Consider the following 14,422-nt stretch of genomic DNA (forward strand, 5'->3'; position numbering starts at 1 on the left):
TGTGCCCCCCCCCCCAACACAGGCATTCACGCCCAGCCTGGGGGTGGGGCGCCTCAGACAGGTTCTGGAAGCCACAGCCAGGACTGTTGTCATCACGCTCAGAGCCTCACACATGGTGGCTTTTTCTCTTCCTACCAGCTTTCTTGAGATGCAATTCGGACCCTGAAAAAGGCCCCGGGAGAGTTGCCGGGCTCTGCACTGATGCGTGCACAGAGCAGTGCTGTACCCTCGGGTCCTCAGCCCAGGCGCTGGCACTGACAGATCCGTCCGTCTGTACCGAGTTCCCTGTTTGGGACGTCATGCGGCTGGAGTCCTGCCTCTGTGGCCGCCTGTGACTGCCTTCTCTCGCTGTCCGGCCCAGTCCTGTCGCCACAGGCGTCCATCCCTCGTTCCTTCCCGTGGCCACCGCAGGGACAGCACACGCTGTGCTCATCACCCACGGGGCAGCAGCTGGACACGGGTGTTGTCCGCCCAGCTCAGCTACCGTGACGGTGCAGCCACGCAGGCCTGTGGCTGCGCTTTCGCGTGGACACCTGTTTTCCCTCCTGTGAGCGCGGTTCTGATAGCCACAGTGAACTTTCCTACACCCCAAACCCGAGACCTAAAATGTCCCCGAATCCAAAACTTTCTGAGCACCAACACAGCACGTGGGAAGATCCAACAGCTGACCTCACGTGCTGGGCTGCAGTCCACACACGGGTGCACCAAGGAGACTATGAGATGGCGGCCAGGCTCTGTGCACCAGGCGCGCACGCCCCCCGGACGCGGGTCCTGTTCAGAGGCTCCCCGCCCCAGGCGGTCTCAGGATGCAGCCGCAAATATTCCGCAGTCTGAAACCCCAGACACTGCTGATTCCGGATATTTTGCATAAACGATATTCAACTTGCTCAGAGGGGCAATGGGGCAAAGTAGCAGAGACGGGGTTGGGGGGAGGGGAAGACAGGCAGAGTCGGGGGACCCTGAGTATCCCAGACTCACAGAGACACACAGACTCCCACGGAGATGCTGTGGAACGAGACGGAACACAGGCCACATAGATGCCCATCGGAACGAGACGGAACACAGGCCACACAGATGCCCGTGGAACGAGACGGAACACAGGCCACACAGATGCCTGTGGAACGAGACGGAACACAGGCCACACAGATGCCCACTGGAACGAGACGGAACACAGGCCACGCAGAGAGAAGCACTGACACAGACGGACACAAACAGGGACAGACAGCAGGAGCCAGGGACACAGCACCCACGGGCAGGTGCACCCCACCCCCACAAGCCCCTCTCCTGGGACTGCAGGCTCTCCCCGCCCCTACAGACCTGGGGTCAGCCCACTGGGCAGCGCTCCCTCCACAGGGTCCTGCCAACAGGGCAGGGACAGCCCTGCGGTCAGAATCTTCGGGAAGCGAGGGTAAGGGTGACTCGGAAGCTCACTCCTGCTGACTCCAAAGTTCCGTGAAATTCACTTAAGTCCACCAGCCCCCCCACCCCCCGTCAGCTGAGGCTGTGAACAGGCCTGGAAGAGGCACAGGGTGTGGGGGAAAGCGGCAGAGCTCCCAGGGCAGGGCCAGGCAGACCCAGGGACAAACCTCAGCGTGGCCACTCGTCGGCTGTGTGATCTGACCCCCCGAGCCTCGGCTTCCTCACCTGGAAAGTGAGGAGGGAAACAAGACCAGCCCGAAGGCGGCTGCCGGGAGAACTGCATGGGTCGGACGCCGTGACGCTGGCAGGACACAGAGCAGGCCAGCAGGTGCACAGCAAGCTGGCTCCTCTCCCCCTCCCCCGGGCATCTGTCGCTATATCCTGTATCATCCACCTCTCCGCCTGTCTTCCTTTATTTCCCGCCCTCCTTCCCGCCTCCTTTCCTTTCTAAGTTTCTGCTTTTCACTTGGCACTCGCTCTTGAAGACCCAGATGCTGGGAATGTCGCACCCTCTGGGCCCACAGAGCTCACTCAGGCTGGGTGGCATGGAGGGAGGTGCTGGTGAGGAGGGAACAAGGCACCCACCTTCTCACATCTCTGCCAAGGCCAGCACGCCCACCCCTAGGTATTGTCTTAAAAGCAGACAATGAAATGGAAACAGACTTACACTCAAATGCCGATGGCAGCCTTGATCTCAGGAGCCAGACCCTGAAAACAGCCCCGTGCACCTGGCAGCCGGCCCTCTGTGGAGCACGGGCAGCTTGGACAGTCCCCACGGCGGCCACCTCGGAGCTTTAAACAGGGACAAGTCGTGGACACTCAGGGCCCAACACACACATCTCAGAGCTAGGAGGCCCAGGGCTCCGTGTGCACAGAACAGCAAACTCCACGCAGGGTGACGACATCACAGCCATGGCTGCCTCTGGAGGTGCCTGTGTGCATGTGTGTGTGTCCATGCACGCATGTGTCTGTATGTGTGCATGTGTGTCTGCAAGCATGCGTGTCCATGCACACGTGTGTGCATACATGTGTCTGCATGTATGTGTGACCGCATGTGTGCATGTGTGTGCGTGCATGTGTGTGCAGCTGCGAGGGGGGAGAGGCCGCTGATGTGCACAATGGGGCCCTGGAGAACTTTCTGAGCTGATGACGATGTTGACTACAAGGCTGTGTGCATTCTTCACGCCTCATCACACCGCGCACTTCCCACCTGTGTATTTCACTGTGCACACATGAGCCCTGAACGCAGGAGCCTGGTGGGAATCCAGACCCGCCAGAGGCTCGGGTGCAGCACACTGGGCCGCCGGGCGGGGCACGGGCACCCACCGCGCCTCGCAAGTCGACACGCAGGCGTCACTCACAGTGAGAGCCTCCTCGTCCCGGGGCGCCGCCTGGGCTTCCCTCCTTCTCCTCCGCGACGGGGAGCCGGATTCCGAGGGCGTCCGTGTGTCGCACTCCAAACTCCTGAGCAGACTCTGAGCGTCGTCTTTCTAAAGCCCAAAGGTGGAGAAGAAGCGGAGAAGTGGATTCAAGCAGCCGCGCCCGGCCCATCGGGCTGTCCACTCCCACTCCCAGCAGCCACTTCTGCTCGCCTGTGGCACCGCCCACCTCCTCCACCCCATCCCTTTCCCCCTGGGGTCCACGCACATCCTTCCAGACCACCCAGTCCCTGGGCCCCAGCTCAGCATGCCCCAAGGCCTGGAGCCACGATCGCCCCATTTTCTTTTCGGGTCACTTTGGGCGTGAGCGGCTCGGGGCTCACAGCTTTTCCCAGAGGTGTGTGGACTGACTTCCCCGTGGACTGACCACGAGGACTGACTTCCCCGTGAACTGACCACAAGGACTGACTTCTCTGTGGCTGTCAACAACGGCCCTGGATGATTCTTAAGGAAATTGCTTAGCCTTCAAACCCCAAAGCGACTTCTCTTGGGAGCCTAAATTGATGAGCATGCGTGGGTTCTATGTTTCCCAAAATACCTCCGTGCTGAAGCCAGTCCCGGCCAAGATCCAGACTCGGGCGCTGCCACGGTCCTTCGTGGACCCATGCAGCGCAGGAAGTCCGAGCTGCCCGACACGCACGCCCTCGGCCGAGGCTGAAGCAGCAGGGCCCTCCCGCCCTGCCTCGGCTCCCGAGCCGTGAATGGGTGCCCTGGGCCTCGGGACTCTGCGGTGGAGCTGGCGTGCTGTGTGGCATCCCCAGCACAGGCGCCTGGGATACCTTTTATTTTATTTTATTTGCCTTACAGAGCGAATGTGTGTCTGAGAAGCTCAGCCAGGCGTGAGCTCTGGTGCTGTCGTCTGTGAGCTCTGTGGCAGTCTCTGCTACACACGGTGTTTCGGGACAGAAACAAACAACGTTCCTGACAATCGGCTACAAAAACACCGCGGCTCTGGGTGCCACGGTGTCCTCAGTGGGTCAGACGAAGGAGGACCGTGTGCATTTAGCAGTGGGCTGTGTCGGAGACACCATCAGCTCCCGCTCTGGCCACCAGTGGCTCCCCGACAGAATCTGCAGAAATGCCAGTTGGCAGCTGTCGCTGAGCACCTGCTATGCGCCAAGCCTTGCCCTGGGCACTGGGAGCAGAGCAAGGCACACAACGCCCAAGGCTGCTGCCTGCAGAGTTCATGTTCCAGCGAGAGACGGAAACAAATGCACACACAGGCAGCGGGGAGGACAGGGGGCGGCCTGTGGACGAGCTGCTGTTTGAGAAGCAAGCTGCCGAGATGGCTCAGGAAGAGTGGTCCAGGGAGAGCGAACAGCGAGGGTGAAGACCCGAGGCAGACACAGCCCGCAGAGGTTCCAGTGGCTGCAGCTGGGGCGCAACTCGGGCAGAGAGAGGAGATGATGCGGCCAGGGGTTGGGGGGGCAGCAACTGTAGCTGACCCTAAAGATGGACCAGTGAGATCCCCCACAGCCCCCAGGAGGGACCCACTCACCCTCCAGGGGAACACTAGTGTGTGAGGGACAGACTCCGATATGAAGGGCAGAGCCCAAGACAAACAAGCGGTGGAGGCAGACAGGACGAGCAACTACGCTACCCTAAGAGGGATGAGATGTTCCACTCACAAACGTGCGGACAGGACGGTAGAGACGCTCCTGGAGACTAAAATTATCAAAAACCCAATACAAGCATAATGTTGCGAAGTCTCGCAGAAAGCAGTGTGAAAAAGACAAAGAGACGGGAAACTGGAGGGAGAAGAAGACAATTAGAGACCCAACCTGACCCTAACCATAGTATCCAGCACCTTGGATGACACCAAGTCCCGCCCTGGGGCAGTTGCTTACGCCGGGAGCAAAGACAAGAGCCTTCCAGAATCCACAGCAGAAAAACGAAGACGAGATTCACGTACAGCATCGGGGAGCGGGATGGAACCAGATTTCTCAGCGAAGTTGGAAGACGGCGGAAAACGCCTGCATAACTTTAGAGGAAAATGACTTCCAGTCCAGAATTCTCTCACTAATGAATCCACCGCATCAAGCTTAAAGACAGGGGATGGATGCTTTCACACAGAGGAGCTCAAGAGTTCGTCCATCCCTTTCTCGGAAGGCTACTGGAGGAGGTGCTCCGGCTTCACCAGGAAGGAGGCAAAGAAAGACAGGTGCTGGGGTCCCCAGACAGGGTCCTGCCAGGAGAGAGGTAAGTCCCAGCAGGACGCCCCTCCCCTCAAGGCTCCTGGTGACAGGGAAAGCCCAGAGCAGGTGACTCCCAGGCCAAGAACAAAGGTTTGCTTGAGGGCTGTGGGGCTCCATCCCAGGCCTCCTGGCTCAGTGAGCCTGGGGTAGGAGTCAGGAACCTGCATTCCATCAGGCTCCAGGGGCTGCTGCTGCTGACCTGGTGCAAACTATACAGTGGTCCAGAGAACAACCAGCTCAAACCGGAGCAGGGAGAGACGTTTTGCTCAAGAAGATACAAAGGGTCTAACATCGACTGCGTCCAAATCATACGCAGAAGTCTTGAGATGCACAGAAGGAGGGGAGAGTTTGGTGAGAAGTGAGTGCTGAGTACACAGAATCCAGGCAAACTCAAACAAAACAAAAAACAAAACAAAACAAAAACGAGTGCTGATTTCAGGGGAAAACAGAACATTGTGCAAGAAAGGAAAACGCTTCTAATCTTCACCGTGTGGATGTAAGAGCGGACGATGTTTCCAGAGCGATCACCGTGGGAACACGACCGCGATTCATTGCTAATTATTCTGTACCCACAGCGGTGCCGGGAGGCTGCACCTGCAAGGAACGGGGAGATGAGGCCTCCTCCCTTTCCCTGGGGGCAGGCAGCGGCTGTCGCCCAGAGCCGTAAGCTGCGGCAACACTAGTTCCTTAGTGAGGGGACACACATCAGCCAGGTGACAGCTGGAGGCGTGACCAAGGTGGCTTCCACGTGGGTGTGTGCAGCAGTGTGGCTGCTGTACCCAAACACTTTCAGGGACAAGTGTGGGCAATCTGGGTGCAGATAGAAATGTTTTAAGGATGAGATAAATACAACGAAGAACCCACACACACACCAGGGAAGTGGTGCAAGATAAAATCTTGGAGTAGTAGGATAGAAAGTGTCCAAGAAGCACCAAGGCGCGGTGCCTGGGGTCCCTGGGGACGCTTCCCCAGTCGTCCCAGCTCACCCCAGGCTGAGCAGGGCCAGCGGGGAGCAAGGTCACGCAGGCAGAGAGGACAGAAGCGCAGGAGCGCAGGAGCCGTGTCTGGGGAGCAGGGAGAGGGCTCCTGCGGCTGCCGAGCAGGCTGGGGGCCTGTGGGGCAGCTGGGCTGGGCTGCGGGCTGCAGGGAAGGGAAGCCGCGGTCCTCCCATTGCACCCTACGCTTTGCTGGGGGAGCCAAGGGGGGTGCTTTCTGGAGAAGCATGCTGTCAGATGTCAGAAACAGAGGCCAGGACGAGGGGAGATGGCCCACTGGACAGGAAGTTCTTGGAGGTCCCATCACATCCTAGGAAAATCCCTTCAGCCCTGCCCTGGCGCCAGATCCCCCTCTGTGGCCACCACCACGTTCTCAGCCATGGTCACCCTCAACTGCCAGCTATGTGATGCCAGCAGCTTGGTCAACCTGGGAGCCTCAGCTGATTCAGCGACCAAATGGGGTGCTAACCACCAGCTCACCAAAAGCAGATGATGAAGGCTCTGGCTTTGGGGCTCAGAAACCCAGTCCCACTGCTGACAGCCCATGACCCTGGACAAAGTAACAACTGCTTCTCCAGAAAGCGGAGCTAACTCCTACTCAGAGGCTTGGACTGAGGCTAAGGACCAAACGGCCTGGGGCTCAGCCAGCTAAGTCCCCGCTTGGAACACTCACACCCCATCTCCAGTTAGGATCCAGCTTCCTGCTGACGTGCGTCCTAGGAGGCAGCTGGGGAAACCTAGGTACCCGGGTCCCTGTCACACACACAGGAGACCCGGATGGAGCTCCTGCCTCCTGGCTCTGGCCTGGCCCAGCCCAGCCATTGTAGGAATTTGGGGGAATTACCTTGGATGGAAGTTCTCCCTTTCTTACAAATAAATATATATATATATATATATATATATATATATATATACATATACATATATAAAAAATAGAAGCAAATGCCCACAAGTGCTCTGCCAGTGCCTGGCACCAGGCAAAGGCTCTGGGGGTTACTACTCCCCTTCTACTCCTCCCAGGGGAAGTCACTGTCCCAAACCCCAGCGGGATCTGTGCACCCGAAGGCACCCACGCTGCACCACGTTAGCTGCAGCCCTTCCCAACAAAGCACTCCCCCGGCACGCACAACCCTGCCCAGGAGAGCGCCTGGGTTTCCTTCGGCTCTGCCCCAAAACAACTCATCCCCGACCCAGCTCTATCCCTCAGAGAGGCAGACGGTGTGAGGGGCGGCGCTAGCGGTCACCGCGCTACTGGACGACACCAGCGACACCAGTGGCAGGGGGACAGCTCTCCTGGACACGTCCACCAGCGACACTGCCACCTAACCTCTCTCTCTCTCTCCGGTGCCTGCTTCGGCACATGCAACACGGTGAGGTGCACCGGCACCCACTCAGAGCTCTGGATTAGTGAGAGACTCAGGCAGGGGCCTGGCACACAGCCTGCCCTGGATCAATGTTGGCCCTGTCATTTCTCGCATGCCCGGCTGTGCAATCATCAAACGCTGTCACCTGTTCGCGCTGGCTTTGAAGGCCCTGGGCCAGTGACCCCCAGGTGTTCCGGTGAACTGAGTGCAGGTTTGGAGTGAACGGATGATGGAGCAGGCAGAGGGAGGCGTGGACACCCACTCCTACCCACTGCTCTGAGCTGAGCGCCCTGTCTGCCTCCTGCCCAAACCCCGGTGCCACGGCGAGGCTAGGGTCCCTCGGGGTGGGTGCTGCTGTCTGAGATCACACAGCCTAGTAGGCAGGCGCAGGGGACTCCACCCGGTGCCTTTTAAGTCGCTCCGCCGACTCCCTCCCAAATCACTGCCTGGGACTCCGGCCTGGAGCAGAAGGGGACCCGACGCGGGACCCGAGCGCACGAGGCCCGCGCGATTCCGCCTAAGGGACCCCGAGGAGGAGGAGGACCGCGCCCCGGCCCGCTGGCCCACCCACCTGGTGCCGCAGGCGCAGGCGGCCGGCGCGGCGGCCAAGCCAGAGGCCGAGGCCCACTCCGAGCGCGGCGCCCAGCAGCACGGCCGGGGCCAAAAGCGCGGGCGCCGGGCGCAGCGCGTTCCGGCTCAGCAGCAGCCGCGCGTCGCTTGCGCACGCCGCCGCCCCGCCGCCGGCCATCGGGGGTACTCAGGCAGCGCGCGCCCCGCATCCCGCCCGCCGCCGTGCGCTGCCCGAGCCCGCCAGCGCGGCGACGCGGGCCCAGGAGCCGGCTGGGCCAGGGCGCGGCGCGCTGGACGCCTTCCCGGCCGGGACCGCCGCTCCTCGGTGCGCTCTCCCGCCTCTAGGCTCCGCGGAGGCGGAGGGAGGAGCCTGGGCCGTCAGCCCAAAACTTGGAGCCGCCCCCGGCCCAGCCCTGCCGGCGCACTGGGCATGCCCGAGAGGCGCCCGTCCCTTCCGGAGGAGACTCCGGGGAGAGGGGGGCGTCCAATGGCCGAGAAGGCGCGGCTCCCGTAAGTGGATCGAGCCATTTAGGTCTGCTAAGCATTTAACCCGAGATTTTATGAACTTTCTCAACCTCCTTCTGTGATGAATGCTGTCACCAGCCCGTCCCCATGACCAGGGCCCCTGCGCGTCCAAAGACAGCTCTGACTCCAGCCCAAGCCCCTAACCTCTCCCGCAGACCGACCTTGGCCACACAGCCGCCACCGCCTGTGCGCCCGCCCGCTCTAATCCCTGGACGGTCCGTGCCCTTCTCTGTAGGTAGACCTCACGGGGGTCCCCACTAGAGCGTGGCCCTCCCACCCCGCGTTGTAGGGAGACTGCAGCGCCCACAGGGACCTGGCCGGCCGCAAGCAGGACAAAGGCCCAGGAACCCGCACCCTGGCCCCCGCAACACGCACCCAGGCTTTGTAGGCGGAGAAATAATTACCTGAGTTCATCTCTTCTCTCCTGGAGGAAAGATTCGCGGAGCAGCTGCCGGATGCCGCCCTTGGCCTGGGCGCAGGGGTGCATCCGGGAACACAGGCACGCGTGCACACACATGCACAAGACACACAACACACATGCACGCGTGCACACGCACACACATGCACTTGCACACCCACACTCAGGCACTTGCACACACATGAACATACATGCACACGTACACACGTGCACAATGCACACAAGGGACTGTACACACATGCACAAGCCATGGGTGCATTCATACACACACGCATGCGTGCAAACAATGCCCCCACACACAGGCTCATGTGTTCACTCCTCGGAACTTCACTCCCTGCGAGGGCAGGGCTCCACGGGACGAGCTGCAGCAGGGAAGTGCACCTGTGGGCTCAGCTCCAGCCTCCAGGTCATCTCACTCTCTCCTCACCCACCCTTGCAGGCGGGGCAAGACAGCAACTGGGTTCCTAAGCCTTCCTTCTCCCTGGAGACTGGAGGGACCAGGGATCTGACTCCTTCCCCCTGGAGTAGACAGCAACAGACGGAGAGGGAGGAGGGGCTCGCTCCCCTGGGGGGGCGTGTTCCCACCTGTGTGGGTCCCTGCCACCCGAGCACCTCCATGGCCCTGGGACACGTGCAGGGTCGCCACACCTCCGGCTTTCCCGGGCTATTTCTTTGAGTTTTCAGACTTGAAACGCTCGCGAGTCTTTGCATTTCGCATTTCACTTGGTCGTAAAGTTGTTTATTTGAATTTCTCCTGTCACACAGCGGGGAAGGCAGCAAGAGCCCGCACCCACCTCCTCCTGTCTCTTCTTCCTGGCACGGCCGGGGCGGGGGCACCCCGAGCGCCACAACCGCCCAGTGCTCATCCCCATCGCCCGCTCCCGGTCAAGTCCGGACAGGCTGCCCCTAGAAGGGGCTGCTGCCCGGTGCCAGCCCCCGCGGAGGGCTCCAGCGACCGCACGCGTGGCCGCCGGGCGCCTGCGACCCGCGCCAGCCCCCTTCCCTCCCTCCCTTCCCGCCTCCCGCCCAGCGCCGCCAGCCCGGTTCCAGATGCGCCTGTTTGTTCCAAAAAAACTTTCCTTGGCGGCTCGCACTGAGCATGCTCGGCGGCGGGGCGGGCCTGGGGTCCGGAAGCTGGGACGAGTCTCTGGCGCCCGCCGCTTGGGGGTCGCGGGCCCTGATGGGCAATGGGCGCTCGGGGGTTTTGGCCGGGGGCCTCTTGGCCGCGGCCCTGGCGCTGGGGGTCCAGGGCGGGCTCCCCGCCAGCCCGTGTGACCTCGGCTCCCCCTGGGGCGCGCAGCCTCCCCCGGGTGATCTCCGGGCTCCGGGAACTCGGCCGGAGCGGAAGGCGCAGGTAAGTAGGTCCCGCGCCCCGCCCCGGGGTTCACGGGGGCGGCCCGGCTTGGTCTGCACCCTCGCCTGGGAGGGCCCTGTGTGTGGGCCGGAATTCGAGGCTGGGAGGCACGGAACTCGTAGGATGGCCTGGGGTTGCGTAGATGCGTCCCGCGTGTACCTGGAAAACCCAGGAGGCTTCGACCAGGCTCTGTTTGGACAATCTTTCGTCTCTAAAGGAGGCTAAGCAAGCTGGGTGGAAGCTTGGAGGATCAGAAGTCCAGAGAGGCTGAGAGGCTGTGCCAGGGACACACAGCGAGTCCATGCTGCCAGCCAGAGCCCCGCTCTCCTGGCCCGGTCTATGTAAACTCGCAGGATTGGGGGGATTCGAGGCTTGAGGCTTTCCCGCTGTGATTCACGCCCAGGCCTGCCTGGCTCAGAAATGGCAGCTGCTTGGTGCCGGCTCCCTGGAAGACGGCTGCGAGTGTGCCCAGCTGACCCTGGGCCCGGAGGCCGTGTTGGGCGTGAGGTGCAGGTCCTCCCGGTGTGAGTCCTCTGAAAGCTGGAATCCCCCAGTAGTCATGGGCGATGGGTTCCTGGACGCCCCGCGGATGCCCACGCCCCTTGCCTGACATGATGTGGAATTTGGCTGTGCGCCGTGCACATCCTCCTGTGCGCTTTAAATCATCCCCAGGTGACTTGGAGCATTTAGCCCAACGTGAGTGCTGGGGGAAAAAGCGAGGAACAAGGGGACCGAGTCCGTACCCGTTCAGCAGACACACTTCTGTCTCGTAGCATTTTCAGTCCACCACTGGGCACGTCGGGGGTCGTGGGGCCGTGGACGTGGGCGCTGCTGCTTTCGTCTGCTTCTGACCCACGTGTTCTTCCGTGAATGACTGCGTCTTTCGCCTCTTTTAGGACTTGTGCCGCGCGGTTTGGCCCGGAGAGGGAAGCTCTCCCTCGAAGACTGCAGGTGCGTTTTTCTTCTGGTTGACTTTTCGTTGTTCTGACCACAAATGGAACACCAGGGCCCCCTGACACCCTGCCTGCCGGTCCTCGCAGTGTCTCCCTGCCTGGGGCAGGTGGGTCCATCCCTGGCTCCCCGAGCAGCCCCGGCCGGAGCTTTCCAGCACACTGCGGAGAGGGTCTGACGTGTGCGGGTCCGCCGGGCACCCCTGCCTGTGGCTGCTCTAACGAGTCGTCACCAGCTTGGTGGCTTCAAGCAGCATGCATTCATCTGTCCCAGCTCTGGGGGCCGGAAGCCCCAGCTCAGGCTCCCCCTCCCGGGGCCAGCGTCCGGGTCCAGTGGGGCTGCACTCCCTGGGGAGACTCCGGGGGAGGAGCTCGCTCGCCGTGCCGTGGCAGCTCCTGCAGCCCTGTTCCTTGCATTCCTGTTCATGGCGCCTGCCTGCCCTGCCTTCAGAGCCAGCAGGGTCACATCGCGTCTTGGGGCAGTGCCAGGGCGCCGTCTTCCCTGCCAAGGTCAGTCAAGTCTGTCTCGCTCACAAGGACCCCCATGAGTCTGTTCAGGCCCCCGCTGCCTCACCCCAGTGACCGTCCCGACTCCGGACCCTGGCTCAATCACACCTGCTCTGGCCCTATTGCCGCGGAGTAACGCACACAGGTCATGGGGTTAGGGCCCGAGTGTCTCTGGGGGCCTTTATCCCGTCAACCACACAGAGCGGAGTTCCACTGCCACTGACTTAGCACAAGGCTGCCGATTGGCTCGAGGGTCTGAGCCAGCAGCACCGGGTCCTGGCAGCTCCGCCTCTCCCCTCCCGTCATGGCCTCTCTCTCCTCTGCCCGGCTTCCCCCTCAGGTGCCTTTTCCCCGTGTGGTAGCAGTGGTGTTGCTGGGGCAGTGGTCCCCCGGGGCACAGGAGCCCCACAGCCCACCTTGCAGGTGGAAGCGACTTTTCCCAGGAGCTCGGCTGGGCCCCCTGGCTGTCTCTGTGCTGTCACGGGGGCTGGGGGATGCAGTAGTTTTCTGGGCTCTGTGCCTGCTTTCAGAATCCCAGGGTCCAGGAAGGGCTGGGGTCCTGGTGGGCCCCTTTCTCTGTAGTGTAGGCGACAGGAGGGGCCTTCCCTGGAGGGAGGGAGCCCCTTCGAGGCTTCCATGGGGCCAGGGGTCCAGGAGGCGCCCGGGGAGGGGCAGCAGCAGGTGCACAGAGCTGAAGGTGGCTGTCACATTTTGTGTCCAGAGAGCCTGCTGACAGGCACCTGTCCGGCAGCCCAAGGGGCCAGGGTGATGTCGCTTCTCGGCAGCACCCATGCAGTGCGTGTCCTCGGACCCTGGTGACTCTGACCCGGTACGGTGTCCCCTGTGTCCCGGCAGGGCTGTGGCTTTCCTGTGTGCATGGTTTACCATGGAGACCGTGACCCCCATCCCAGCTCTGTGAGCGGCACCTCCCAGGGGAGCCATTCAGGGGAAAAAAAGACTAATTTTACCTGGGACCCAGTTCTGCCTTGTTGTTTCTCCAGTATTTATTGTTTTCCTACATGTAGATTTTTCAAGCACTTTGAAAAGCTTGCTCTCAATAGACTAGGGAACAGACTTTTAAAACTACATTCGTTGTGAACTATAATTTGCATTTAAACATTTTTAAAGATTTATTTGCTTATTTGAATAAGTCAGAGTTAGTGAGAGAGTAAGAGAAAGAGAGAGAGAGAGAGAGAGAGAGAGGTCTTCCATCTGCTGGTTCACTCCCCAAATGGTTGTAACAGCTGGAGCTGGGCCGATCCAAAGCCAGGAGCCAGGAGCTTCATCTAGGGTCTCCCACACAGGTGCAGGGGCCTGAACACTTGGGCCATCCTCCACTGCTCTTTCAGGTACATGAACAGGGAGCCGGGTCAGAAATGGAGCGGCCGGGACTTGAACTGGTGCTCAAGTGGGATGCCAGCATTGCAGGTGGCCATCTTACCTTGTACGCCACAATGCTGGCCCCAGCATTTAAGTTTGTCTGAAAGGCAGAGAGAGACAGACTGGCTCACCCCAGGTGCCGTGCTATGCGCCTGCCCCAGCAGTCGGTGTGTGAGTGGAAGACACGTGGTAAGGAAGGCTCAGGTGTGTGATCTCTCTCGGTCACCCAGTGGGTACAGCTGCCTTACCTTCAGCATCTGACACCCCTAAGTCAGTCCTTCCACGTACCCGTGTCATTTAGATGGCTCCTCTGACCTCCCTGCCTGGCTGGTTGGCGTTTTAAGCACAGGGTACCCAGCTGCGCTGTCCAGGGTCCCCCAGCTCACCAGCCACGCACAGCACCCACTCAGCAGGACGCCTGAGACACCTGAGAGCAGGCCATACCTTTTCCGCCTTTTTATTTTTAGATTGATTTACTGATGTGAAAGGCGGGGTTACAGAGAGAGAGGGAGAGATTTTCCATCCACTGGTCCACTCCCCAAATGGCTACAAGGGCCAGTGCTGGCACAGGAGCCAGGAGCTCTCCCACATGGGTGGCAGAGACCCAAGCAGTGGGACCATCCTCTGCTGCTTTCCCAGACGCATTAGGTGGATTGGAAGTGGAGGGGCCAGGACTCGAGCTGCACTCATACGGGATGCTGGTGTCGCAGGCACCACTGTGCTACGGATACAGCTGCTGCCCAGGGTCTTCTCAGGGACGCGTCTGAGCTGTCCACGTGCTGCTGGGAATTTGCCGAATGTGTTGGCAGAGGGCACATTGTCCTGGGAGCTGTCGCGTGGGAAGGCCTGGTGGGGGTGGGGGTGGCGGCGTTTGTGCTTGGCGGGTCTGTGGCCCCCCTGTGACAGCCGTCAGCCTCCCCACAGCGTCAGGTGCTCAGAGGCATCCCCTGAAACAAGACATCCTCCTTCCTCTTCAGCCGTCTGACGTCATCTGCTTTGTGTTACTGTAACAGTGCCGGGCTGGTACTCCACAAAGCAAAGAGGTTTGTTCCGCTGCAGGTGGAGGCCCCTCCCCTGAGTGACCACAGCTCTGCCGCTGGGCTCAGGTGGCAGGAGCGAGCTACTGTGTCGAGTACCCTCACTGCGTATCATGGTGCACTTCTGTGGGAGCTGCTGCACTCCCACACAAGCCCAGCACTCGCCCCTCAGGAGGGTGGTCCCCCGCGCCCCCGCCACCTCCCCCCAGGGTCCTGCTGCAGAGCCCCCAGCACCCAAACCTTTGGGTGAACGGCTATGCCCAAACCAC

General features: G+C 61.1%; 2 protein-coding genes across 5 annotated transcripts in view; one reads left to right on the plus strand and one right to left on the minus strand.

Moving 5' to 3' along the window:
* The window catches only part of EVC (EvC ciliary complex subunit 1), a 53,449-nt gene extending 45,110 nt beyond the window's left edge, over positions 1-8,339 (minus strand). The window contains exons 1-2 of the mRNA XM_070068037.2: positions 7,984-8,339; positions 2,781-2,909 (exon numbers count right to left, since the gene is read on the minus strand). Of these exons, the coding sequence (XP_069924138.2) occupies positions 2,781-2,909; positions 7,984-8,160 (306 nt within the window). The 5' untranslated portion in view covers positions 8,161-8,339. The remainder of the gene's footprint in view (positions 1-2,780; positions 2,910-7,983) is intronic.
* A 1,676-nt stretch (positions 8,340-10,015) lies between these two features.
* EVC2 (EvC ciliary complex subunit 2) overlaps positions 10,016-14,422 on the plus strand; it is an 85,098-nt gene continuing 80,691 nt past the window's right edge. For 2 of the 4 annotated variants that reach the window (XM_089326923.1, XM_070068045.2), the window contains exons 1-2: positions 10,017-10,279; positions 11,176-11,230. In XM_089326923.1, the coding sequence (XP_089183049.1) occupies positions 10,025-10,279; positions 11,176-11,230 (310 nt within the window). In that variant the 5' untranslated portion in view covers positions 10,017-10,024. Of the gene's footprint in view, positions 10,280-11,175; positions 11,231-14,422 lie in introns of all 4 variants that reach the window. The other 2 variants (XM_089326924.1, XM_070068044.2) reach the window with 2 other exon arrangements.

The sequence above is a fragment of the Oryctolagus cuniculus genome, chromosome 2 (assembly GCF_051225735.1).
Source record: "Oryctolagus cuniculus isolate XC-2025 breed Fujian yellow rabbit chromosome 2, ASM5122573v1, whole genome shotgun sequence".
Classification (NCBI taxonomy): domain Eukaryota; kingdom Metazoa; phylum Chordata; class Mammalia; order Lagomorpha; family Leporidae; genus Oryctolagus; species Oryctolagus cuniculus.